Source organism: Oryza brachyantha, chromosome 7 (genome assembly GCF_000231095.2).
Source record: "Oryza brachyantha chromosome 7, ObraRS2, whole genome shotgun sequence".
NCBI lineage: Eukaryota > Viridiplantae > Streptophyta > Magnoliopsida > Poales > Poaceae > Oryza > Oryza brachyantha.
The window spans coordinates 11,713,602-11,738,497 of record NC_023169.2 but is presented as its reverse complement, the minus strand read 5'-3'; the positions used below and the strand labels follow the sequence as shown (position 1 = coordinate 11,738,497).

The following is a 24,896-nucleotide window of genomic DNA, read 5'->3' as shown; positions in this document are numbered from 1 at the left end:
TCCAAGAAACACGAGAGCTCCAAACTGTTGAAAATAGAATTTTGAGAGAACGAGAGCTATTGCTCATTTGCCTGTTTCATGGGATAATTTTTGACATGTTTTTTTTTGGGTAGAATCTTACGGCGCATATCATAATTCCTGAAGGGTGCCCTATTTCCGAGTTTCTGACATCACATCGGAGCAAAATAACATCCACTAAAGTAACCGCGCTGTTCTCATAGATCGAAAGTAATTACTGCCGCAGAAATGCATGCCTAATTACTAGTGGAAAATGCTGATGACACAAATTTGCAGTTTCCATCAGCACTATGAATTTGTCGTAACATGTACAGTAGTACAACTTACATTCGGCAATGCATCATTCATATTCAGTGTGTTGCATTTGCATAGAAGCCAAAGCCGTTAGGTCGTCCGTGAAACGTATGCTTCTAATTTGCTGACAACTGAAAAGATCATCTCCGTCCAGAAGCTCTTTGCATGTCGTAGGCACCCCACGGAGCGTGCGTTGAACCAGGCCCGTATTGAGAGCCAGAATCAGCAGTGTTTGCCTGAGGATTTGGTTTCAGAAGTAGAGAGAAGTGAGGACAAAAGAATATGCAAATCGGTCTTGCAGAAACAAATCATAAGACACATACTTGATTTGTGCTGTATCCAGCATTATAAGGATTTGCAGCATATGCGGCCTTGGGATTCCCATAGCCTCCAGCGTACACTGCACATCATGTCACGATAAAGTTATAGTCCATATTTGAAACATGGAAAGAGATTAAACTAAATAACCGACCTTACTTACTTTAACATTAAGTTTTCAACCAGGGTGTCCCCTACCCCTAAAACAGTACTAGAGAAAAATAAGCACCCAGAGTTTGTTAAGTACCTTGATTGCCTACAGAAACAGCAGCTCGTGACCTCTTCTCAGCCTCAGCTCGAAGCTTCTCCACTTCAGAAGCCACTGAAATCAATTTCTTCTGCATCTCTTGTCCCTGCTCATAGCTCTCTGCATATCCTTTCTTCTCAACCTCAATGCCAGATCTGCAGGTCAAACAATACAAGCATACACGTTTGAAAAAGGCTATTCTTACAGTTTCACTTTTCTCTTTACTACCAAAGGCATATGGAATTCATTTTGGACCCAAAAAAGGTAAGTTTTCCTTCCATTTCAAATTTTAAAGTATAATAAATAGTATTGGACCAGATAAACCAAAAGAGTTCATAGAACCAAGAGAACGGCAAAACAAAACAGCCAAGAGATTGCTTTCTTGTAAGCGCAAAGGAGATAGTTAAGATGATTCAGTGGAAAATAGATAACACCAACAAATTTGCACATATAGATTATATTTGCACGAAGACAAAAAATATACTACATTCTCTATTCCAGAACTGAAAGTACATATGAAATTAACAAGGATCTACCTCAAATGTTGGGTTTCATGCCTTATCTCCTGGATTTCAGCTTTCAATGCCGCCACTTGCTGCAAGTCCACTGCTGATCGAGCCAAATCCTGGGTGAACCCCTGGACCTGACCCATGAGTTCTTGCCTTGCTAAACCCAACTTTTGGATGTCGAGGCGAACCTGCGCAAGCTCTGCCCTCATTTCATCTACTGCCCGCAGCTCTGCCTCCATCTTGATTGATCTCTCATAGACCTATTAAAATTATTTCTGATGTTACAATTCAAAAAGGCACAAGTCAATTTTACTTGGCATGGGCAGAATTGACCTACTACCTCTGTACCTCACTAAGTCAATACAGCTTTCGACAAAGAGACATAAGTTTAACATGACCACATTTGAAATTATTACCAACCAATGCAGTACCTCAACTAAAATTTTCAATAAACCTTGTCACTCCAGTTATACAGCTTCGAACCTATACCCAATGCAAAATATAAATTTAAGTATGCTGTTGTAATTCAAGGGCAGTGGATTAAGATCATATGTGAAAATGATTGGGAAAAATAAAAGGAAATAAGAGATTAAGAACACATAAGTTATATTTTATTCTTTTTGGGAAAAAACCATTACATATGCAACTGTAAAACCAGAAGTTCCAAATTCATATCAAGCAGTGAATAATACCTGCAAAGCTCCAATAAACAGAGTTTTCACACGAGAAATCTGGATTTATAGGATGGTATGTGCTAACTCACACATTAATAACTATTATGATTATGATATGCAAAATTCAATATATCACTAAGGAAATCTGGACGTTGGTCATGGCAGGCTGCATATTTGTCAAATATTAAAATTAGCCTTTTCCATTTGTGGGCAAATCTTGTGCAAACTTGGCGTCTAAAGGGGATTTGTTTTGCAGTTGGCATCCAGAAGATATACGCATTCTCCACTCTAGCTTGTTGTCACCTTCCCTCTATTCTCACTCATCACTATCTCCCTCCCCACCGTATCCCCATTGTCTTCCAACCTTGGAAGGGGGAGAAGAATTGAGATGATTTTAGGCGCAAAGTGAGATTCAATCAAGTGCACGATTCCCCTTGCATATGAAATTCATGCCCAGGATTCACGGTATGCGGCTATTCACACTTCTTATGGAGTTACTGGGTGCGGACCTCCAGCAATGCACACTATCAACATAGGAGGACATAAGGTAACGAAAGTGGGGTGGATGGAGACTAAGAATACGATGGACTATAGAGGCTCCGTTGACTCCCTTGCCTTTGTAAATAAAGGTAGACTGAAGGTAAATACAAGTATACCAGTACCACTAGCTCCAACTATGATGCGGTTCATTTATCACCATTTGCTACTCTAGAGTATCACATCCAAATTTGCCCTGTAATGGCCATCAATTTCCAATGTTGTTCTGAATTCTGCAGGCACTGTCATGTACCTAGTATTTCCTAAAGAAAAATTCAGAGGGTTCCAAAGTAGACGACATTAGTTATTATGTTTTCATAATCGCTTCATACAGACCCAAACGCAACAAATTTTAGCCCAATTGAGTCCGGAAGTCGAATTCAGAACTAAATTTGCAGGAGGGAGTCACAGCATTTGCACCTCGCGAAGACGGAGGTCACCTTCCTCCTGGGCAGCGGCGAGGCCGCGAGCGGTGCGGCCGAGCTCGTGCCGCACGGCGGAGACCTCCTGCACGAGCGCCACGTGCGTCGCCGCCAGCCGCTGGTTCTGGCCGAGCAGCACGTGCGCCTCCTCGATCTCCGCGCCGAGCCGCTCCTCCAGCGCCGCCACGACGTGCGGCGCAGCGGTCGGGGGCAGGGGGTGGACCCCGCCCCCGCCCCCGTGGTGGCCCGCGAACACGTGGTGCGCTGGGTGGCCGCGCGGCGGCTCGCCGAACTCGTAGAGGTGGCGGTGGTGCGGGGGCGGCAGGTGGGGCGGCTCGCGGAAGTCGTCGAGGTGCTGGTGCGGGTGCGGGGGGAGCCGCGGCGGCGGCTCGCGGAACTCGTCGAGGCGGTGAGGCAGGTGATGGGGGTGGTGGTGGAGCGTGGGAGGAGGCTGGTGGTGTCCTCCGCCGCGAGGGAAGGAGGGCGGCGGCGGGTTGCGGTGGCGGCCGGCCATGGGAGTCGCCGGAACCCTTGGTCAGAGGCGGGGTGACCGACGAGGGGAAATTTTGCGCGAATAACCTTGAGTTACCCGACAATAGCAGGTGTTCCCCTCGTCCTGAGATTCTTTCCATGCTCGATGGCGGCTTTATAACAATTTCGACACTATTTGACATTTTTCTTTAAAAAAAATGTTTAGAAAGCTGAGCATCCCGTACCACGGGATGAATTAATTAGCCGATCATCTTTTTCTAGGGCTTTTTTCTCACGTCAGCGCTGCATACTTCTTCCCCGCCGGCGTGGCTTCCCCTACGCTCGCGCCTCCACGTCACCTGTGTTGCCTTCCCGTGCGCCCGCATCGCTTCTCTCTACATCATCGTTTTCCTCTCCGTGGATTTTGCTGTTCGTGTTGATCCCGGCTATGTTGGAGAGGATTTCACCACCACCATTGATCTCTATCATTGCTCTCCCCTCTGTTGGCTTCATCGCCCTCCACCACGCCTCTGTATTGTTTCATCCTGTGGCATTAATAATATCGAATGATACTAGTTAGTATCATCTAGTACCAATTGATACTAAGTAGTTGGTATCATTTGATTTCATCTATGGTGCCATGTAATACCAACTAGTATCACTTAGTACCACCTGGCATCATGTGGTCATTGTGTTTAGTATCAGTATAGATAACCATATTATACATGGTATTATACATGACATCTATGTATGACGAGGTACTATGGCAGGTAGCGACACAAGTAGCAGCGGAGCGAGAAAGCGTGGTACGTGGCGGCGTGAAGGCATGGAGGTGCAGGGCACGGCGCGGAGGCGCGCGTCTATTTTGTTTCAACCATGCCATAATAGACTATGTAACTTATACCATACGAACGGTACTCCGTCCGCTAATCTAATCGGACTAAAAAAATATTCTCTCTATTCTATATTATAAAGACTATTGTTTAGATTTATTTATGTGCTAATAAATATGGATACATATACAAAAATATATACATTGATATATGGATGAATCTAGATCAACCTAGGAAGTCTTATAATATTGAACGGACGGAGTATTCTTAAAGTGTCAAATAGTGTAAATTCCGGGACTTTCTGAGTGGCGAAGATTTTATCATTGGATTATCTAATTTTCTTCTTTGAGCGTATAAATAATTAAATAAACTCGTAAAAGGTAAAGGTATTATTTGAGAAAGGGTAGATGAGAAAATTTTATATAGATATAGTTTAGACGAAATATAAAGTTTAGGAGTATGAAAATGTGTATGGAAATCTTGATAATTCATAATAACATAAGAACATGATCATAATCTTGTATTGGTTTTTACGTGAATGATACGCGTTTAATTTTCATGGAATTTTCAGAAAATATCTCATTTCAAATATACGGAAGAGTAATATTGTGCTAAACCTACGGTTTAAGTAGAAGTATCAATACATTGCCGAGTAATATTGTGCTAAACCTATGATTTAAGTAGAAGTATCAATACATTGCCGCTTGAGAAGTTGAAGCCACTAAAACATAAAAAAGCTTGACATTATTCTCATTGTTGGATACTTGGGCCGCGTTCGGCCCTTCCTACCAGTTAACTAATCCATCCTCGTTTTCCACGTGCACGCTTCCCGAACTGCTAAACATTGCAAAAAAAATTCTATAGGAAAGTTGTTTTAAAAAATTATATTAATTTATTTTGTATTTTTTTAATAATTAATTAATCGTGTACTAATCTATTACTACGTTTTCCGTGTCAGGGATAAGTTAACTTAGCCATGCCATACCGAACTCGGCCTTGGATGCCTTGTCACTCAGTCTTGAATGCCTTGTCAATCTTGTTCATATTATCACTCTTTGTCAATACACTCCGTTATCATGTCAAGCTCCTACGCTATTTTCTATAGGCCTCTTTATCATTTTATTTATGTATATTTTTAAATAATTGCATCTATAAATTTTAAGTAAACCTTTACGTTCCTTTTCTTCATTGGTTTACTTATCAAACATGCAAAGTCATAACCTCATTGTTATATCTAATCTATCAGCCTAATTAGTTGGGTTAGTTGATAAAGAAGGTAAATATTACTATCTGTTTATTTGATTATATTATATTGTAAGACTTCTTAGCTATCTAGACTTATCTCCATTGATCAATCTATATAGTTTTATCAGCATCGATATGAATATAGATAAAACCAAAAGTCTTATATTATGAAATAAAGAGAGCAAAATATATAACACAACTTTAATATCCATAGATACGAGGGCTCAATATTTTAGCAAAATATGTTATTTTACTTCACAGGTCATGTTATATGGTTATAATCATTGGGCCAGAGGAATAGATTCAATGAGTCAAATATCCTACCGACACAACATAACATGTTATGTTGTATTCTATTATGTTAGCGCATATTGGTTTTATTCTTCTAGTGATGAACAACACAAATTTTTTCTCGGCTTTTGGACGCATATTTTTTGGATGATTAATCGGTGTGTTTTTTATAAATTTTTTTTATAGATGTTCATCATCTCATCTTTTTAGAATAGATTTTTAACTTTATAGTAGTTAATTTCACCGTTTATAAAACAAAGGTACTCCCTTCTCTTACTATATAAGATTTTTCAGTCTCGTCTAAATTCATATGAACGCTAATAAATTTAGACATATATATATATATATATAACTACATATATTTTACCAAACCAAAAAGGTTAGACTTGTAAAAAAAAAATCAAAGAGACCGTGCTTACCTACCGTTACCGCCATTCACTTTGGCAGTAACCAGCTGACGAAATCCAACCGACCTAGTGAGCCGATAGCCTGTAATACTAGCAAAACTAGAGGGGTTCCAACATCCAAGCTGAAATCTCCGTCCGAGATTTTACAGGCGAACCCTTGCCGTTACCGACAAATCCCCCACAGCTCCAGATTCATCCGAATCCCTCTCCCTCTCCCTCTCGCCGCCGCCGCCGCCGGCGGAAGCCCGTCGCGACCCCGAGCCGCGGATCCCGGAGCTCCGCGGCCGCACCCCCCCCCTCCCCAGGCGACCATGGAGGTGAGTAAGCTTGGTTCAAGCGCGTGCGTTGGTTTGGGATTTGCCGTGGGGGGGCCTCTGCGGGCGAGCTTGGTCTCACGCCGAGACGGCGGCCGGCGCTTCTCTCTCTTGCAGGGGGAAATAGACGCGACGATGACTACCCTGGGGCCGGAGGACGACACGGCGCAGGGGCTGATCCTGCCGAACCGGGATAGGGTCATGTACCGGCCTCCGCCGGGGAAGTCCGCCCTAGGTATGGTGCTTGGTATTGGTTTTGCTTCTGCAGTATTTGGTGAGCGCTCCACGAATTTGTGTTTGAGTGGGTATCTAGGGTTGTCTGGCAGTTCAATTTCCAGGATGTTAGTGTGCTTACATACTGGATAAACCGATCCCAGTTTGAATTTAACCCCACACATCCTCGCGACCTGCAAAATCTAGAGTTCGGGTGAGTCTGATTCTGAGTTGTGGTTTGGTTTGGCAGGTTTGGACCTCCTTGCACACAGGAAACGCGAAGCAGGAGGAAACAATGCTTTCAAGCTGCCTCCTCAGAAGGTAGTGGCAGCAGCTACTTCCATCGATGAAGACGAGAAGCCGGGACTGGCGGAGAGTGATGGGAAGAGCCTGGCCAGTGGCAGTGTTTCTCGCCGCTATCGAGGAACTAACTCTGATGAGAGATCATCTTTTAAAGGTCCTATATATCATACTCTTGCATGTTATGGTCGTGTGCTCATGATTGCCCATCGTAACTAAAGTTTGCTTGCTATTTTCAGAACCTACCATCACTGACGAGGATGGAAGGGGTCCTTCACCCAGCCATCGAGATGGATCCTATCGACAAGATGTTAGTGATTACTTATGTACTTTGGAAACTTTATAAATAATTTGGATGTGTTATTTTGTCTTCACTTTACTAACCAAGTCTGTTTCTGTTCATGTCATTGTACAGACCTACAAATCTAGAAGTTCTCAAGGCTCCCATTCACGCAGCACCCCTCGTAGATATGGTGACTATGATGATAGAGGATCCTGTGACAAACGTGGAGAACGGGAGAGATCTGCATCATTTGGCTATAGTAGCAGTGGAAGGCGGGGATACCATGATGATAGAGAATCACATAATAGACATGATGAACGCGAGAGATCTACATCAGTTGACTACATGAACAAGCGAAGTCGGCATGAACATAGCTCAAGAAGCTCGAGAACACCAGGTATCATTTTTTTTTGTTATCTTAGTTCTTCTCATGTGTAGGCTAATTGGCTTAACATTTACTGATAAGGTTATGGTTGTGATTGCAAATTGTTAGCAAGATCTGATTGGGACAATGGCCGATGGGAATGGGAAGATACACCTCGTCGGGAGTACCGCGATGATCGCTCAAATTCCCATAGACAACATCCATCACCATCTCCTTTGCTTGCAGCTGCATCCCCTGATGCACGGTTAGTGTCTCCTTGGCTAGGCGGGAATACGCCACGTTATGCAGGTAAGGAAAGTTCAGCTAGATTCAATTTTGTTTGCACTTCTCTTCTTTGAATCAAATAAATCATGTTTTATTGTTGTTTAAATGTCCAGCATCCCCGTGGGATCATGTATCTCCATCACCTGCACCAATACGCGCTTCTGGTTCCTCAAAAGGGTCTTCTTATCCACGTTCTGGTGGAAGGTCCCACCAGCTTACTTTTTCGTCTACATCTGCATCAAATGTAAGACAGAAATCTCTTTTCACAAAACATGCCTTTATACTGGAAACATCACGTATTTCTATTAGTATTCATCTCACTTATGTTGCAAGCCCGTATGATTCTTTTAAGAAATCCACACACACAGGAGGTGAAGTAGAGTAGAGGAAGATCATAGTAGTCCTATGGGCTATATAAATTGGAGAGAATTGGAAGCCCCATGTCCTACCAGGGGCATACATTCCTAAAAACTATCATATCTAATGCAAAATCAGTCCTCTTTTTAGCACTGTACTCTTTTAATGTTGAATCTCCTGGAATGCCAATTTAGAAGTGGTAACACTACTAATAATTTAATTCAACCATTTAGACCAGCGTTCAAAACAATGAGAAATGTAATAAAGCATGTATTTTGTTAACATTTTTTCTACTATTTGTGTATATCTTTGTTTTTAGGATAATTGCCATTGGATGTTTGGTATTTATTTCTATGGACTAAAAGTGTGGATAGCACTACTTAAAGTATAACTGAAATGATGTCATTTAATTCTTTTGTGTATTTTCAATCAAACCTAGACTGATTTAGTCCGAGTCTATCTGGTATTTACTGACAGGACTAGTGTAATGAACTTTAAATTTCATGTTATTTGTGGATCACTTGTTTATTCACTATATGGTCATTCTGACTATAACCTCTATTCTGTTATCTCAGGGCATGGATGCTGATAGAAGCCCCTCAGCTGCTGATGGGGATCATGAGATTACTGAAGAAATGATGCAGGAGATGGATTATAATGCTGATCGTGCATGGTGCTTTTCCTTCCTCATAAAACTTGCCTAGTTTCTGTATTTAAAAGGAAGATGATGTAGGTCTCTGATACAAAAGTTATATTTTCAAATCAAGTGATCAGCAAAGCCTTTCAATTGCTGTTTTGTTGCATGTATTGGCTTCATTTGTAACTTGTGAATTTCTGAACAAAAAATGGTAATGCCATCTGAAATAAGTTGGCACAGTGATGTTTCTCATACATCTGAAACAAAATCCTGATATTATGCCTTAGCTGTTTCCAGACATCTTTTACTTGAGAGGGACTGTCTCTTCACAGTTCTTCTCATTATGTTGTAGTGTAGAGATATGAAATATAGAGATTTGACATTCTCTTATCATTATACAACAATTATTCAAATTATACATTCTTCTAACCTTTACAAATATACTCCAGGTATGATTGTGAAGAACACAACACCATGTTTGATGGTGATAACTCAATGTATCTTGAAGATGATAGTTCCTACAAAAAGAGGGAAGCACAATTACCAAAGCGGCTGGTAAGTTCCTTGCTTGCTTACATATTCCATGCTTCCATTTACTTTATGTTGGCCTTCATAAGTTCTTGTGTGTTCTGAGTAATTGAGGGAGAGCTTACTACAACTCAGAGAACTAAGAAACAATATCTGGTTAATTAGTACTAACTGATAAGGTTGTGCTGTTGTGGCGCTGGACTGAATGCAGTGATCTGATACTTGTATCTTCTTGCAAGACTACGCCTTTGTAAAATGTCATGCATTTTGTGATGTACTGTAAACATCTGATAGTTTGTATGCGAACATGTAAAATTGTACCATAAGAAGTAAAGTAAGACTTGAGATGCTCGTAAAAAAGAAGAAGCAAGACTTCAGACATACCACCACATTAGATGTATGTACTTTCCAGTTTCCCTTGTTTATTATCTATGAATAGCAATCTTCTTTAGAATCCATCCTGTTCAAGCTCCTTATCATTATGGCTGTATGTTATGAAAATTGCATCATCATTAAGAAAGTGTATTCATTTAAATTTTTGAAGACTGCCAAACCCATGTGCAGCAAGACCTACTTCATAAATTGAATGCTCAAGAGTTATCCATTTACCTTTAGTAAATATAGTTATGATGCAATATTTTTTCATACCTTTAACTTGTAAAGAATGTGTTATGTTCTGTTTTCTAACTATTCCATTTGGTTGCAGACTCGTAAAGATGGCAGCCTGATGACCCTTGCCCAGAGCAAGAAGTTATCACAGATGACTGCTGATAATGCTCAATGGGAGGATAGACAATTGTTGAGATCTGGGGCTGTCAGAGGAACAGAGGTGCAGACAGAGTTTGATGATGAGGAGGAAAGGAAAGTAATACTTCTTGTTCATGGTATGTTCTTCGAATATCGCTGCCTCTTTATCGATGTTATAGTTTTCACTATAACAAGATATGTAAAACCTTTGGAAAGCATCTATTTGTTCCTCATGTAAAGGTGTATATTCAGTGTTACTGATGGAATAACAAAAACACTATTTATGTTGTTAAGGTAAGATCAGAGTTGTGTGAGCTGATTATGTCTTTGCATCTATTTTGTCTTATTATATGTTTACTTGTACATGCACTTGCTAGTAGATGTGGCTGCTTCATGTGATCCTTATTGTCATTTACTCTCGAATTTCTTTCTGGAAGAAAGAATCGAGCAGCCAGAGATTGAATTAATAGTGCTTGTGAGTTGTGAACCTATGTAGGATAGGTGTTACTACCATTTTCAGTGCACATATTTCCACCCTTCCTGTCTATGTCAATCTGAAACTTCTAGACTGCACTGGGAATTATCTCTGTTCTCTGTTTTCTCTGTTATACATGCTATATATAGTATTGAATTTAGAAGAGAATAGAACATTACCTAGCGTCCTGCATGCCCTTGATTTCTTTTACTCATTCACAAAGTTTGTTACTACACTTATTTACACATATTGATATAGTTGAACTGAAAATGTTGATGCTACAATTTTTGGCAGACACAAAACCCCCATTCCTCGATGGACGAGTTGTATTCACAAAGCAAGCAGAACCTGTAATGCCACTGAAGGATCCAACATCCGATATGGCTATTGTTGCACGCAAAGGTTCTGCTTTGGTCAGGGAAATTCGTGAAAAACAGAGCATGAATAAGTCACGCCAACGCTTTTGGGAGCTTGCTGGATCTAAGCTTGGAAATATTTTGGGTGTTGAGAAAACAGCTGAACAGGTAGATTTTTAGTCATACTGGATATATTCCTAATAGTGTTTTGCCGATATGCTTTACATATTTTATTTGAAAAATCAGGTTGATGCAGATACTGCTACTGTTGGTGACCAAGGTGAGATAGATTTTAAAGAGGAAGCGAAGTTCTCACAGCACATGAAAGTAAAAGCAGAAGCTGTTAGTGACTTCGCGAAATCAAAATCTCTTGCTCAACAAAGGCAATATCTTCCAATATTTACTGTACGGGATGACTTGCTGCAGGTTTGTAAGTTAGTTTGTATACTGATTTTAAGTATTTTTGTTACAATTTCCATCTTGTTTTCCTCTAGTTTACAAAATTGTATGTCTGAAGTATGGTTGCTTCTCTATAGCGTATATTATTCAAAAACAAATGTAAGAAATTGGGCATATAGTTTTGATGAATGAGGTGCAGCTACACTTAAGGTGAAAGGTTAAGATAATAATTATTGCCCTTCAGAAAATTGTAATTGATTTGAAAATTAAGCTTCCTTTGGAATATTTTTCATACTTTTAGTTCTTTTCAAAAGGATGCAGCGGTACAAGTTCTTGATCTTGTTGTTTTGATGTCATTGAGCAGGTTGTGCGTGAAAATCAAGTAGTAGTGGTGGTTGGTGAAACTGGCTCTGGGAAGACTACCCAGCTGACTCAGTATCTGCATGAGGATGGATATACCACCACTGGAGTTGTTGGCTGTACTCAACCTAGACGTGTGGCTGCCATGAGTGTTGCTAAAAGAGTTAGTGAAGAAATGGAGACTGAGTTGGGAGATAGAGTTGGATATGCTATTCGATTTGAGGACATGACTAGTGCCAACACTATAATAAAGGTATACTGCTTCTTGTGCTCTAATTCACGGTTGAGCATCTATTTCTTGTGTTTTCACTTGGTTGTAGAAGGTTCCTAAAACTAGAATATGCGTAGGTTAGTAGCCTAGTTTGTGCAGTGTTAGGTTGTTAGCATCATGAGTTTTACATCAAATGAGTAGAACACACTTCATGCCACAATAATGTCATGACATTAGGAAATTATACTTGGTTGATGCTTTGTTGTTACTAATGGAGATCTAACATGGTTTATGTTTCTGTTTGGGATGGGATTTTTTTGGCAGTATATGACAGATGGAGTGCTGCTTCGGGAAACCTTGAAAGACGCTGACCTTGACAAATATCGGTATGATGATAGCTCTCTTATTGTTGATACAGTATCAAAATACTGCTTCCCATATACTAAAGCTCTTTTCCTTCCTATTTTTAGTGTTATTGTCATGGATGAAGCACATGAGAGATCACTCAATACTGATGTTTTGTTCGGTATACTGAAGAAGGTTGTTGCACGTCGACGAGATTTTAAGCTAATTGTCACATCTGCAACCCTAAATGCGGACAAATTCTCAAAATTTTTTGGAGGGTAAGATAACTTGGTCTGTTCATTTTTTCCTAGTAAGATTCCAATCCAATTTCGGTTTAGCAAATCTTGTAACTCCTTTTTTTTATTCACAGTGTGCCTGTCTTCCATATTCCTGGTCGGACATTTCCTGTAAATATCATGTTCAGCAAAACACCATGTGAAGACTATGTGGAAGCGGCAGTGAAGCAGGCTATGACAATCCACATAACCAGTGGCCCTGGGGATATACTTATATTTATGACAGGGCAGGAGGAAATCGAGGCTACATGCTATGCACTTGCTGAGCGCATGGAGCAGCTGATATCATCATCCACCAAGAGTGTACCCAAGCTCTCCATCTTGCCCATCTACTCGCAGTTGCCTGCTGACCTGCAGGCTAAAATCTTCCAGAAGGCAGAAGAGGGAACTCGCAAATGCATTGTTGCTACTAACATTGCTGAGACCTCGCTCACTGTGGATGGTATCTTTTATGTCATTGATACTGGGTATGGAAAGATGAAGGTATACAATCCACGGATGGGTATGGATGCCCTTCAGGTTTTTCCAGTTAGTCGAGCAGCTGCAGATCAGCGTGCAGGACGTGCAGGACGAACTGGTCCTGGCACATGCTACAGACTGTTTACAGAATCAGCTTACCAGAACGAGATGCTGCCTAACCCAGTGCCTGAGATTCAAAGGACCAACCTGGGGAATGTGGTTCTCTTACTGAAATCCCTCAAAGTCGAAAACTTGCTGGATTTTGATTTTATGGACCCACCCCCGCAGGAGAACATCCTTAACTCCATGTACCAGCTCTGGGTGTTGGGTGCCTTGAACAATGTCGGTGCTCTTACAGGAATAGGTTGGAAGATGGTTGAGTTCCCATTGGACCCGACTCTTGCAAAGATGCTTCTGATGGGGGAACAGCTGGAGTGCCTTGATGAAGTACTGACCATTGTGTCCATGCTCTCGGTGCCCTCAGTCTTCTTTCGGCCAAAAGATCGAGTAGAGGAGAGCGATGCAGCAAGGGAGAAATTTTTTGTTCCAGAATCTGATCACTTAACTCTTTTGAATGTCTACCTCCAATGGAAATCAAACCAATACCGTGGGGACTGGTGTAACGACCACTTCCTCCATGTTAAGGGTCTCCGTAAGGCTCGAGAAGTCCGGTCACAGCTGCTGGATATACTGAAAACCCTGAAGATCCCGCTGACATCATGCCACATGGAATGGGATGTGGTGAGGAAGGCCATCTGCTCAGCATACTTCCATAATGCCGCGAGGTTGAAAGGTGTCGGGGAGTATGTCAACTGCCGGAACGGGATGCCATGCCACCTGCACCCCAGCAGCGCCCTCTACGGACTTGGTTACACCCCAGACTATGTTGTCTACCACGAGCTTGTCCTGACGACCAAAGAGTACATGCAGTGCGTCACCGCAGTTGACCCACAGTGGCTGGCAGAGTTGGGCCCCATGTTCTTCTCTGTGAAGGAAACCGACACCTCGCTCCTCGACCATAAGAAGAGGCAGAAGGAGGACAAGACTGCGATGGAGGAGGAGATGGAGAATCTGAGGCAAGAACAAGCCGAGGCTGCGCGTCTCGAGAAGGAGCGGGAGCGAGAGAAGAGGGCTAAGCAGCAGCAGCCAGTCGCTATGCCGGGCTTGAAGAAAGGCTCGACATACTTGAGGCCCAAAAAAATGGGTCTATAGATGAGAAGCTTGATGAAACTTTTCAATGTACTGTAATTCGAGGGCTCGTGTACAAATACAGCTACGCTGACTCCTGAGCTTTTGTAGTCTGTATCATACATGTGTAACGCATATAAATGTGAAAAAAGAGGCATCCTAACTGATTTTGGCCATTTGGCGATTCTAAAACGCTGTAATGATCGTTGCCCTGTGTTAAAACCAACCCCAACAGCTATCATGCTATATGGTTCCCGGGATATCTATTATTCTTTCTGAAGTTTTAGCAATTAGCAGCTGTAATGTATTACTGTTAAAACAGCATTTTCAACCGGAGTTTTCTGAGGTTCACATTGGTAATGTGATACTGTGAAAATAGCATTTAAAACAGCATTTTCAACCGGAGTTTTCTGAGGTTCACATTGGTAATTAGATACTGTGAAAATAACATTTGATCCCTTTCGTGAAGCAGTGAAATAATCTCTCATGATGCAGCAATTCCAAAAGTTACACTAGAGACTGAAAAATAATGAAATAAAAGGAAAAAAAATGACTCAACTGTGGCTGCTGGGATTCGAGCCCAGGTCTCCACGGCCACAACGTGGAATTCTCACCACTAAACTACAGCCACATTTTTTATCATGAGTTATATTCATAACTAAATATCCGTTTCATATTTACCCCTACGGATATCGTGATGACCGCCTCCAGTTCCCTGACCAAACACCCGTATTAGATGCAGCAAAACCCGCCAGTTTAGCGTAGACACCGCAAATAGTTTGAACTGGGACAGGCAATCACAAGTTCACAACAAACGGCAACGAGCAGAAAGCAGAGAGCAGGAGGCAATAGGCAATGACTGCCAACAATAACAAACATCTACGCCATCAGTAACTATAATACTCCTTATATTACTAACAGTCTAAAATCACAATACATTTTTTTTTCCTTTTTACAGAAGGCCAACACGTGGAACACCTACAACATACAGGGGTTGACAGAACGACAAAATCAGGGAGAAGCCCACATAACCGATAACTCCACTCCACTGTCCATCTGATATTTTCTGGTTAGACAGCATAAACTAGATGAACCAACGCTCCATTTACTCAGCTTATGTTATGAGGTTCTCTGGTGGCAGAATAAATAACACAGCACTCGCGCACAACTTATAAGTATGCGAGCATGTTGCTTCACAGTCTGGTGGAAAGAAAAAAAATACAATGGATAGAGCCATGCTATTGACAGAAGCCGATCTCCCCTTCCTCCACGTCGATCTCCATAGAGGGTGACGCACTATCCTCCATTTCATGTTCGACCTCTTCCTCAATATCCTTCTTCATGAAAAGGCCAAGCCTCTCCAGCGGACTCCCTAAGCCAGGTGGTAGCTCGATTCCATCGACAAAATCAACAATAATTTTTCCAGGAGGATTCAGCTCCCATTTTTTGCTTAAGTTCTCCAGGTCCTTAAGGAAGTCACTGTTGTCAATATCAACAGTCTTCTTCATCTACAGAGAAGAGGTTGAATAATCAACATGCAACATTAACCATACAAACTTGTTGGTCAGAAAATGGTAGCAGGTAAAATACCATGTGTAGTGCTAGGCGTGCTGCTCGTCTTTCCTGCTCCCTCTTCATCCTCATTTCTTCGTCTAGCTTTAATTGTGCAGCAGCTTCAGCAGCCTTCACCTGGGCCTCAATTCTTGCTTTCTCTGCATTATGGTAAATTGAAAAGAAAGCCATGCAAGCTGAAATCATGTGTGCCAAAACAACAGAGACGTGCAACATAATAATACACTCTTTGTTCTGCGTATCCATTCCCATTTTAAAGGGGTGCCATCCCCCCCGGTACTAGCTCCAGCAAAAACATGCCACTTATTACGCTTCAGGACCATATAATTCCTCCAGTTCCAAAATAAAGATGCTTCAGACTTTTGGCTTTGTATTTGGAATTGGAGGGAACATCCAAGAAGTGATAATGTGGAATATGCATGGACATGCTTTTCGTAACAAAACTGTTTTGATATATCAAAATAAGATATTTCAGAATATCTTTAGCCAAAATAGATATAGTTCCAATGCACACATTTTAAGGCAGCATGGTTTTGTGACCAGGAGTATTCACAGCGTGAAATTAACTTCTAGAGTAAATGCATAAACACTAAATCTCAAACAAGTATACTTTTTCAAGGATTTCATGTGATGCAAGCATCAGTCACTAGACAGGACCCAACCAGTCGAACAGGCAGGCTGAAATCCACGGTGAAATATTGCTATTAACCAGTGTACGGAATTAGTCAGCCTGTCGCCTATGTGGGGACAACTGGTCTTTATGCTACCCAAATCTTAAGTTTGCTTACTTCAAGAAACAAATATTGGTTGTAAGTATGATCTACTTGTTCAAAAACCAAATGCATCAGCTAAAAATCACCAACGGTGATGCCCCACACTGGAATTTCTTCCTAGTAACAAAATTATCTATGTGGAACACTGTTCGGTACTAACAAACTTATCTGACTCATATTGGACCACTGAAGTCTCTCGACATGAACATGTATTGTTTAGATCCCAAAGTTTCAGGAGCCTGAGATGTCAAAAAAAGTTTCATTGCATGTTTTGGTAAAGCTTCTTTCACAAAGAGCAACCATCCCATTTAAGTCAAGATGAGAACTCTACGCAATTACAAAATATCAAAAATTCTTGTTCAATACGAAAAGAAATTGTACATAAAATTTGCTACAGGAGGATCAGCAAATGCTTACCTTCTTGCTGTCTTTTTTCCAGCCTCTCCTTTTCAAACTGCAATTTTGCCGGGTCTATTTTCTTCCCCTAGGATTAGAACAGCATATCAGCAAGAGCTGCATAGGCATAGAGAAGAACTTGCCCTATACTAGAGAACAGCCTAATTGAAATTTACATATTTCAATACACATTCAGAAATAATACATGATCCAGAAGTGCTTTCTGCTGTGCCTTGACAATTGTACCAGCAAAACGCTTCTTGAGCATTGCTGCACGAAGGGCCTTGCTTGGTGATAAAGGTTCTTCAGGCAAATATTCCTCTTCTAAAATTTGCATCACAGGATGCAATATTAGCAAAGGAACATATATAAATAATATGTAATTCAACAATATACAGATGAATCAAATAGATGATAAATAGATAACATGTCAAGAACCTTGTCTGGAAGAAGCGAGAGGTGAAGTAGAGGCATCATTGGAGGGCCGCAATTCATTTCCTAAGATCACAATGAAGCACTTTAGTAAAACAGACAGTATGAGATGAACTTATGTGCAAATTGTCAACATACCAGTTGATTCAGATCTCTCCTCACTTGATTGTATCTTTGGTGTCTTAACATTGTCCTAAAAATAGAAGATATGACAAGAGGGGGAATTGCAAATCTGTTTAGCTGACGATATCAAGAATCAGATAAGAATAAATCAAGTACAGATAAAGGAATTCATGCCCAAAACCTTGGTGTAAGAGAGAGAGTGGTTAAGAGAGCCTTCTCTTCTACCAACAGCTTGCAAAGGCGTGTCTGAATTGAAAAGCATTGACAATGGCTGTCAAATACAATTGACTATGGGGGAAAAGATTGTATGCATAGATTTTAGAATATCCACACCTTTGAAAGAGGTCAGCTCAGGGCCTCGCACGGAAAATTTAATCTTTACCTGCACAGAGAGCAGTACTTTCATCAAAGTCCCAAGAAGAAAAATCATTGAATGAGTCAAAACGAATGTGGTCATACTTTGGACGATAATGCAGTTGTCAATGTCTTGCTCACAACTGAATTCGTGCCTGCAGCCACACCCTTAGGTAACACAGATTGAGCCTTTAGTCCCTTCAGTGGTGTCTGCTGTTGTACCGGATTTCTGTCTTTCCATTTTCTTTCCAATAATTTCCATTCCAAATCAAATATTTTGTTCAATTGATCGGCTATTGAGTGGACATCATTTCCAGGAGGATTATACTTCATTGCATTAGAGAATGTTAGTCTCACATCTGCTGCAAACTCATCGGGGTTGGAATATTGCTTGCTTGTGAGTTTCTTCTTAACAGTACCCAAGTCCATCGGGTTGCGAATAACATCAAAGTAATCAGGTATTCCATACAGCACTGGATCAACTGGTGTATGAAAAAGCCAGCCACCTTTATGATCCATGAGCTTCTTCAGGATATTTCCACACTGCCTTGACTTGCTAGTATTCATAGTTTCAACCTTATTCTTGGGTGTTGGCCGGTGATCACACATAGGGACTGTTGTGACCCCATTTTTTTTGGAGAGTTTAGTTCCCTCAACCTCAGAATCTGTACCAGAATCTTCTGATTCACTGCTTATATAAACTGCTCTTCTCTTCTTACAAGCTTGTGTGGTCATTTTGTTTGGTTTGAGTACTTGCTTTTTGGTCTTGACAAAGACAAATAGTTTTGGCTTCTTGTCAGGTCCAGATATACCACATTCAGACAGAGGCAAGCTGTTTAACATGCCAAAATATAAGAAAGTAAACCCAAATAGGCACAGAATATGAAAATAATGTGAATTGCTTATCTACAATTTCTGAACAGGACTTATTCAATTATACATAGTTTACAGCACTATTAATCAAACAAAATTGCATAGAAGCTGGCAACAACATTAAACCTCTCGTACATGCAACCAAAGATGATTACATCCTTGTGTTTGAAAAACAAAACAATTAAGAAGCCTTGCAACAGAAAGGACAAGAATGGCGTGCTTGAAATTGAAATGTTGAACTTTTGAAGTCTATAGTAAAACTCTAGTCAATACAAAACATAAAAAACCTGGGCGGAGGCTGCGGGAGGCGGAAGCTGCGGGAGGGAGGGAGGGAGGCGGAAGCTGCGGGAGGGAGGGAGGCGGGGAGGGGAGGCAGGCGGCCGACCTCCCGCTGCTCGACGCTGCCGGCACCGGCGAGGGGGGCGCCGCTCGTCGCCGGCGAGGGGAACGCCGCCGTCGCCTCTCCTCTCTCTGCTGTGCGACCGAGACGGATGGAACGAACTGGAAGAAGCAAAAAGAAAAGAGGAAGAGATAGAACCAATCCCCAACCCCCAATCGATGAAACCGCTTCCAAAATCCCCAAATCATCCCGCCGCCACGGCTCCAGGCGACCGCCCCCTTCGAAACCCTAGCTACCAAATCCGAGCCCCACGAGGCCACCTAGCGGAACACGACAGAGGGAAGGGGGGAACGGATATCCAACCAACCTGGTGTAAGGGCAGCTTCACCGCCCGTATACGGGGCGACGGGGGCCGTGGACGGGGCTCCCCCCGCGAGGCGCAAAATCCCCCCGTCTCGCTTCGGGGGAGGAGGCAGATCGAGGCGGGGTTGGAGAGAGACTCGCTCGGGGCCTCGGACTCGTAGCCCTCCTACGGCGCGAGGATGGATCGAAGATGCGCGCGCCGCCGACGCCGACGCCGCCGCCGCCGCAGCGCGCCCCCTTCCTCTTCTTCGCCGGCGAGAGGAAGAGAGAGAGGCGGTGGTGCGGAAGAGGGGAAAAAAAAGGAGGAGTGCGTGCACGCGGTGGCTAGGGTTTTAACGCGACGGTCGGAGTCGCGGCCTCGCGGGGCTAAACCGGTTCGCCCCCATTGACCCGGTCCGGCTCGAACCGTTGTCTCGTCTGGCTGGGGCTGCGTTATGGGTAGGGGTAAGTTAACTTATCTCTGATAAAAAAAAATATAGTAATATATTAATATATGATTAATTAATTATTGATTATTAAAAAATATAAATAGATTAATATAATTTTTAAAACAATTTTACTATAGAAATTTTTTGTAAAAAATACACTGTTCAGCAGTTCAGAAAGCGTGCGCGCAAAAAACGAGAAGGGATAAGTTAACTAACGGGGTTGGCGAACGCAGCCTGGGTTCGCGAGGTGCTCAGGCAGGAGCTGACGCGTGGGGCCCACCTGGCAGCGGGGGCACAGGGTACACTCCGATAAGCTTTCTCCTCCGCCCTCGAAGATTACTCGCTTTCTCCGCCATCTCTCCGCTTCCGAGGAGGGTTTCCTCCCTAAAACCGCCCGGCGCCGTGAGCGGAGAGGAGGTGATCCCCTTCCCCCCTCCCATTGCTTCTCCCGCTCTTTCTTCATTGCTTTCCGTCGCTGCTGTAGCGGCGTGGGGTGTCCCTACGGCCTCAGATCAACGATGCCATTTGGCTATCTTGGCGAGCGGGTGGGTGGGTGATTCTTGATCCACTAGTTGACTGCCCGTGCGTTCCAGCGGGAAAATTATACCAACAATTCATATTATGTAAATGATAGAAAATAGCTTAAATAACCAATTATAAACACATTTATCACATTATAGCAGCATTGCATATAGGCATAAAAGTTTCACAAACCACAGATAAATTGTGCCAACATAGGGTGGCATTATAGAGTTACAACTGAAATTAGATAGAACAATACAAACATATGCTTAAAGAAATGACACGGTGAATCATAATCTACCAAGCATCCAAGCTCTAACTCTTCTAGACAAAAGATCAACATCTACTTTTTTTCATAGTGAATCACATCTAATTCAATCGTAGTGAATCTTGCACTTCTAATAGTTAAGGATATAGCTAGAAATATCCTCTCCAAAAGATATGCATCCACTTCCCCTTTGAATATCATGGAGAACTTACGTAAGCTCCTTGTTGAGACTACAAAAGTATACATAATAAATAATGTCATTAATAATAATTGACCAAATAAATATATTTCATTAAAATTCTACCTACCAACGCTTAAATTCATGTGCAACTACAACATTGGGATCAAAGTGCACCCTGCTGAAGTATGTAGTGTGCAAACTATGGTCTGAAATAAACAATCACATGCATGTTAGAAGGTTTTTTTACCTCATAATAATAAAGATTAACACAAATTAACAAGGACAGTACAACCAAGGATAGCACAAATTAACAAGGACAATACAAACTCTCAAAAAACATGCCACTAAATGAGGAGAGTACGGCCAAGATTAAGCAATGAGTACCAATCATAGAAAGACACGTGCTAGCTACATTGTAGCAATTGCACTCCAGGCTTACCAATCATGCAACAAAATGCTGCATTTTAAATAAATATGTATTGTTTGATGGTTCATGTATTGACCAACCAAATGGGGTACAAGGCGTGGCGCAGAGATGAGACCTTTCTAATGTATTAGATCCATCAACCACCGCCAAGACAATTTATCACCACCATGATTGGTGTGAGCCATGTTGTATTTAATACTCATACGAAAGTGGTGATACTAAACAATTTTAAGAGGGGAAGGACCTTGTTTTCCTTTGAAATTATCTTTGCCAGGAGGGTTTGACCGCGACATTGGTGAAAGAGCCTTTAATAAATAATAAATCAAAATCAAAATAAAAAATGAATAAGGGTGTAAGAATTCAAAAAAGTTGATACAAGACCATCAGCATCACTAATTGAACAACATCACTAAATAAACATAAATGACCGTGGTTGATGGATAGTTATTAATTCTTACTGGTTTAGTTTTAATTGTAAGGGAAACCGGAAATTCTCATTTGACAGGAAAGCTATAGAGAAATGAGCATTATAGTCAGGCACATGATTGGTGGCACTTTTATAATATATAAGCTGGCCAATACTGATTAGTGATTATTGACTATAAAACTGAATGATAGAAGAGAGATGTAGACAATATAGAAGCATCAAAGCCACAATACATGAGCATCATACATTAGAACAGAACATATTACACTTAGTATGGTTGTATTAAACCATCGGACAAACTTGTGTGTAAGGCCACACCAGATATTTGAAACTATTAACGCACAAATTTAGGTCATGCAAATTTCTAAATATACATCCTCATGAATGAATAGAACAGTCATATGAACTTACTTGTTTTCCACTAAATCAAGTAGCACAAAACTTTCAAAACCATCAACAAGAGCGCCTAATGCTGCCTCTCTTGTGGATCTCCTGGACCAATCACAACAGTTAATTTAATGAGTGTGAAATAAAATAAATAGTACTGATTTTATACCATTGCAAAAGGCAAAAACTGAAAATTACACACCCTGAAAGCAGTGTCTTTAGGACTGGAGCATTCAGCATATAAATTGCATCGTTGTTGCATCTTTGAATGTCCCCTTCTTGGCCATCAGAGTTTCTAGAAAAAATGAAAAGATTTCCATGCACAAGAGGCATCGTAATGGAATGGAGGCAGTTGATGTTTTGTTAACCTGGAGCTTGTGCTTTCATATTATTTTACTTAGGTTACCCAGTGACACTAAGTTCAGATAACCTCATGGGAATTATCCCTGGTGAGACGGAGAAAACAGTGTGTTGTGTTTACCACTGTCAACATGCAATGCATTAACCACCTAGGCCCATAGAAAATAAATATCATTCCAATTGTGTGATGATTGAAGATATTATGTGTAGAATTATGTTTCACAAAAAAAATCTAGAGAAACAAGTTTTTGTCAAAAAAAAACAGATTAATTCAACTAATTAAGGATAATTTTTAAAGTTCAGAATTCAGATTGTACTTTTTAAGCCAACAACCCAATTTTATTTGTTCTGAACCTTTTATTTTTACTTCACAAGATCAAAATTGATTGCTCTATTGGAACTTTGGACACAATTAAAATGTTACATCAGTGGTTTTTGAAATGTATTTTACTGGGTTAACGAAGCCGATGTTGGATTAGCAGTGTGTTATTCACGAGATTTTGACACTACGGCATTCAATCGAACACCTCATGTGCATGAAAAAATAGTTTAGTCATTCATCGCAATCAAAATCAAATGAGCAGGAGAAGTCAAAATAGCTTGCTCGTCCATCACAGTCAAAATCAAACCAGAAGGAAGAAGAGATCGAAAGACAACCAAAGAAAAAAACTTGTCGTATAGCTCTGCTGGCTTGAAACCACCTTGCCGCTCGGTCTCAGCATTGTAGCAGCGCAAATCCCTTCCCTCAGGTGCTCGAGAAGATGATGTCGACGACTGCGGAGGAGTTGGCAGCTGAAGGGATAAGCATCGAAACCATCGAGACGGCCAGTGGGCAACGGAGAGAAGATGGAGGAGGCACGGGAGATCGGCTTTGGGGCAGCGATCACCAAGGTGACTCTAGATCGGTGACGGCGTGGCCGTGGTTGTTCTGGTGGCGCTCTCGGAGGCGGCTGACGAGCAAGAAATTGGAGGTAGTGTGCAAGGAGGCGGTTTTAACCTGTTCAAGGTGCAAATCATGCCCATGTAGTCAAGAAAAGGAAAGAGCGATAGATCTCACCTATGGTCGGGAGGTCGCCAGAGGTCGGAAGGAGTGGTGGGAGGCGGAAGGCTGAAGGTCGCCGGAGCGCAGAAGGAGCGGCGAGCCACGGGCGGCCGGCAGGTCGCCGGGGCGCGCAGCAGCGGCCGGGAGGTCGCAGGGGCGTGGAAGGAGCGGCGAGCCGGGAGGTCGCCGTAGTGCGAGCGGTGGCCGGGGAGCAGCCGGGAGATCACCGGACAGCGGGCGGCGGCGGCGGCGGCCGGGGCACGTGGTAAGGGCGTTGCCGGGGCGCGCGGATGAGCGGCGGTGGAGAAGGAAGGAGTAGAGCGGGGGTTAGACGCACGGCCGCGCGTCGAGTTGAGGCTGGGTTTCACCGACATGGTAATACCCAGGTAGAGCGGGCTGACCCCTGGCCCACACGTCACTGCCACCGGCCACCACCCCTAGCAACTTTTAGGAGTAGAGATCATGCAATTGGTGTGTTCTACATCGTCTCTAGTGATATTTCGTGGTAGGGAGTTTGGCGGGTGAAATGCTGTGGGAGATTAGCGTGCATTTGCTGCATTGAGTACTCGTCACTTGCGTAGTTGCCGCGTATACAGGTTCTGTGGTTGCTGCGGCTCGGAGTTGTCGTCTGTATTTAGTACTATTATATTTCTGTATTGATATAGAGTCATTAGAATACCATGGGAGCATGGAGGACGAAGTCTCGTAGAAGTAGAGTAGTGTTCCTTTTAAAAATATCATGCGACATCTTTACGAGTCTTTTACTCCTACGCCATTAAAAATATGTGTGCCACTAAAATCTTTGTAGACACCTTTAGAGCTAGTAGCAGGCTATAAGTTGGCTAAATGCTTATGTGGAAGAGAGAGTGGATGAGAGAGAGTGTAAACGGGCTGTAAGCTTGTAGCCAGCTCGAGCACTAGAACCAAGAAACTCTATGAGAGTGACATGTGAGTCCTACATTAATGATAAAGAGCTAACTACTATATGGATGAGCTAAGAGAAGATTATAAGAAGTCTTGTTGACTATATTATTAGCCTTGCTCTTATGTCATGGACCAAAATTTCTTTTACCTACGTGCCATCCCGTCCACAATATGTTAGAAAAGAAACTCTTACACGTGGGACCCACCTAGAAAATTGCCACCACTGCCCAGCCACTCCTCCCTCCTCTCCTCGTCCTCCCGTGCGCCCCTCCTCCCGAGCGCGAGTGCCCCTCCCTCCCGGAACCCTAGCGCCGCCGCCGC

General features: G+C 42.2%; 3 protein-coding genes, 1 long non-coding RNA gene and 1 other non-coding gene across 7 annotated transcripts; 1 reads left to right on the top strand and 4 right to left on the bottom strand.

Annotated features, from left to right (window-relative positions):
* Nucleotides 1-218: 218 nt before the first annotated feature.
* LOC102722134 (protein FLX-like 1) lies at nucleotides 219-3,623 on the bottom strand. Its single transcript, XM_006657681.3, has 5 exons — nucleotides 3,018-3,623; nucleotides 1,414-1,646; nucleotides 878-1,032; nucleotides 636-712; nucleotides 219-548 (listed from the first exon to the last, which is right to left on the bottom strand). Exons 1-5 carry the CDS (start codon nucleotides 3,531-3,533, stop codon nucleotides 453-455), a joined length of 1,077 nt encoding a protein of 358 aa, XP_006657744.3. The 5' UTR covers nucleotides 3,534-3,623; the 3' UTR covers nucleotides 219-452.
* Nucleotides 3,624-6,417: 2,794 nt separating this feature from the next.
* On the top strand, nucleotides 6,418-14,627 carry LOC102708076 (pre-mRNA-splicing factor ATP-dependent RNA helicase DEAH7). Its single transcript, XM_015839755.2, has 16 exons — nucleotides 6,418-6,583; nucleotides 6,698-6,815; nucleotides 7,044-7,250; nucleotides 7,333-7,403; nucleotides 7,509-7,773; nucleotides 7,870-8,049; nucleotides 8,139-8,269; nucleotides 8,958-9,055; nucleotides 9,469-9,574; nucleotides 10,254-10,431; nucleotides 11,064-11,293; nucleotides 11,372-11,551; nucleotides 11,889-12,137; nucleotides 12,420-12,481; nucleotides 12,566-12,718; nucleotides 12,811-14,627. The coding sequence occupies exons 1-16, from the start codon at nucleotides 6,578-6,580 to the stop codon at nucleotides 14,405-14,407; spliced, it is 3,831 nt and encodes a 1,276-aa protein (XP_015695241.2). The 5' UTR covers nucleotides 6,418-6,577; the 3' UTR covers nucleotides 14,408-14,627.
* A 315-nt stretch (nucleotides 14,628-14,942) lies between these two features.
* Nucleotides 14,943-15,014, bottom strand: TRNAH-GUG. The gene has a single exon. It is a non-coding gene; the product is annotated as a tRNA-His (tRNA).
* A 399-nt stretch (nucleotides 15,015-15,413) lies between these two features.
* LOC102721659 (transcription factor GTE9-like) lies at nucleotides 15,414-19,878 on the bottom strand. 2 transcript variants are annotated; one of them, XM_006657679.3, is made up of 10 exons: nucleotides 19,614-19,878; nucleotides 18,139-18,865; nucleotides 18,013-18,061; nucleotides 17,861-17,925; nucleotides 17,695-17,749; nucleotides 17,563-17,622; nucleotides 17,330-17,448; nucleotides 17,146-17,212; nucleotides 15,974-16,095; nucleotides 15,414-15,891 (listed from the first exon to the last, which is right to left on the bottom strand). In XM_006657679.3, the coding sequence occupies exons 2-10, from the start codon at nucleotides 18,766-18,768 to the stop codon at nucleotides 15,622-15,624; spliced, it is 1,437 nt and encodes a 478-aa protein (XP_006657742.1). In that variant the 5' UTR covers nucleotides 18,769-18,865; nucleotides 19,614-19,878; the 3' UTR covers nucleotides 15,414-15,621. The 2 variants fall into 2 exon arrangements, with proteins under 2 accessions (XP_006657742.1, XP_006657743.1); XM_006657680.3 differs by lacking the exon at nucleotides 19,614-19,878 and adding an exon at nucleotides 19,194-19,230.
* An 834-nt stretch (nucleotides 19,879-20,712) lies between these two features.
* Nucleotides 20,713-23,997, bottom strand: LOC102721462. 2 transcript variants are annotated; one of them, XR_005812137.1, is made up of 5 exons: nucleotides 23,667-23,997; nucleotides 22,452-23,606; nucleotides 22,274-22,354; nucleotides 21,136-21,214; nucleotides 20,713-21,057 (listed from the first exon to the last, which is right to left on the bottom strand). It is a non-coding gene; the product is annotated as an uncharacterized LOC102721462 (long non-coding RNA). The 2 variants fall into 2 exon arrangements; XR_001550687.2 differs by having other exon boundaries at nucleotides 22,452-23,559.
* Nucleotides 23,998-24,896: the final 899 nt, after the last annotated feature.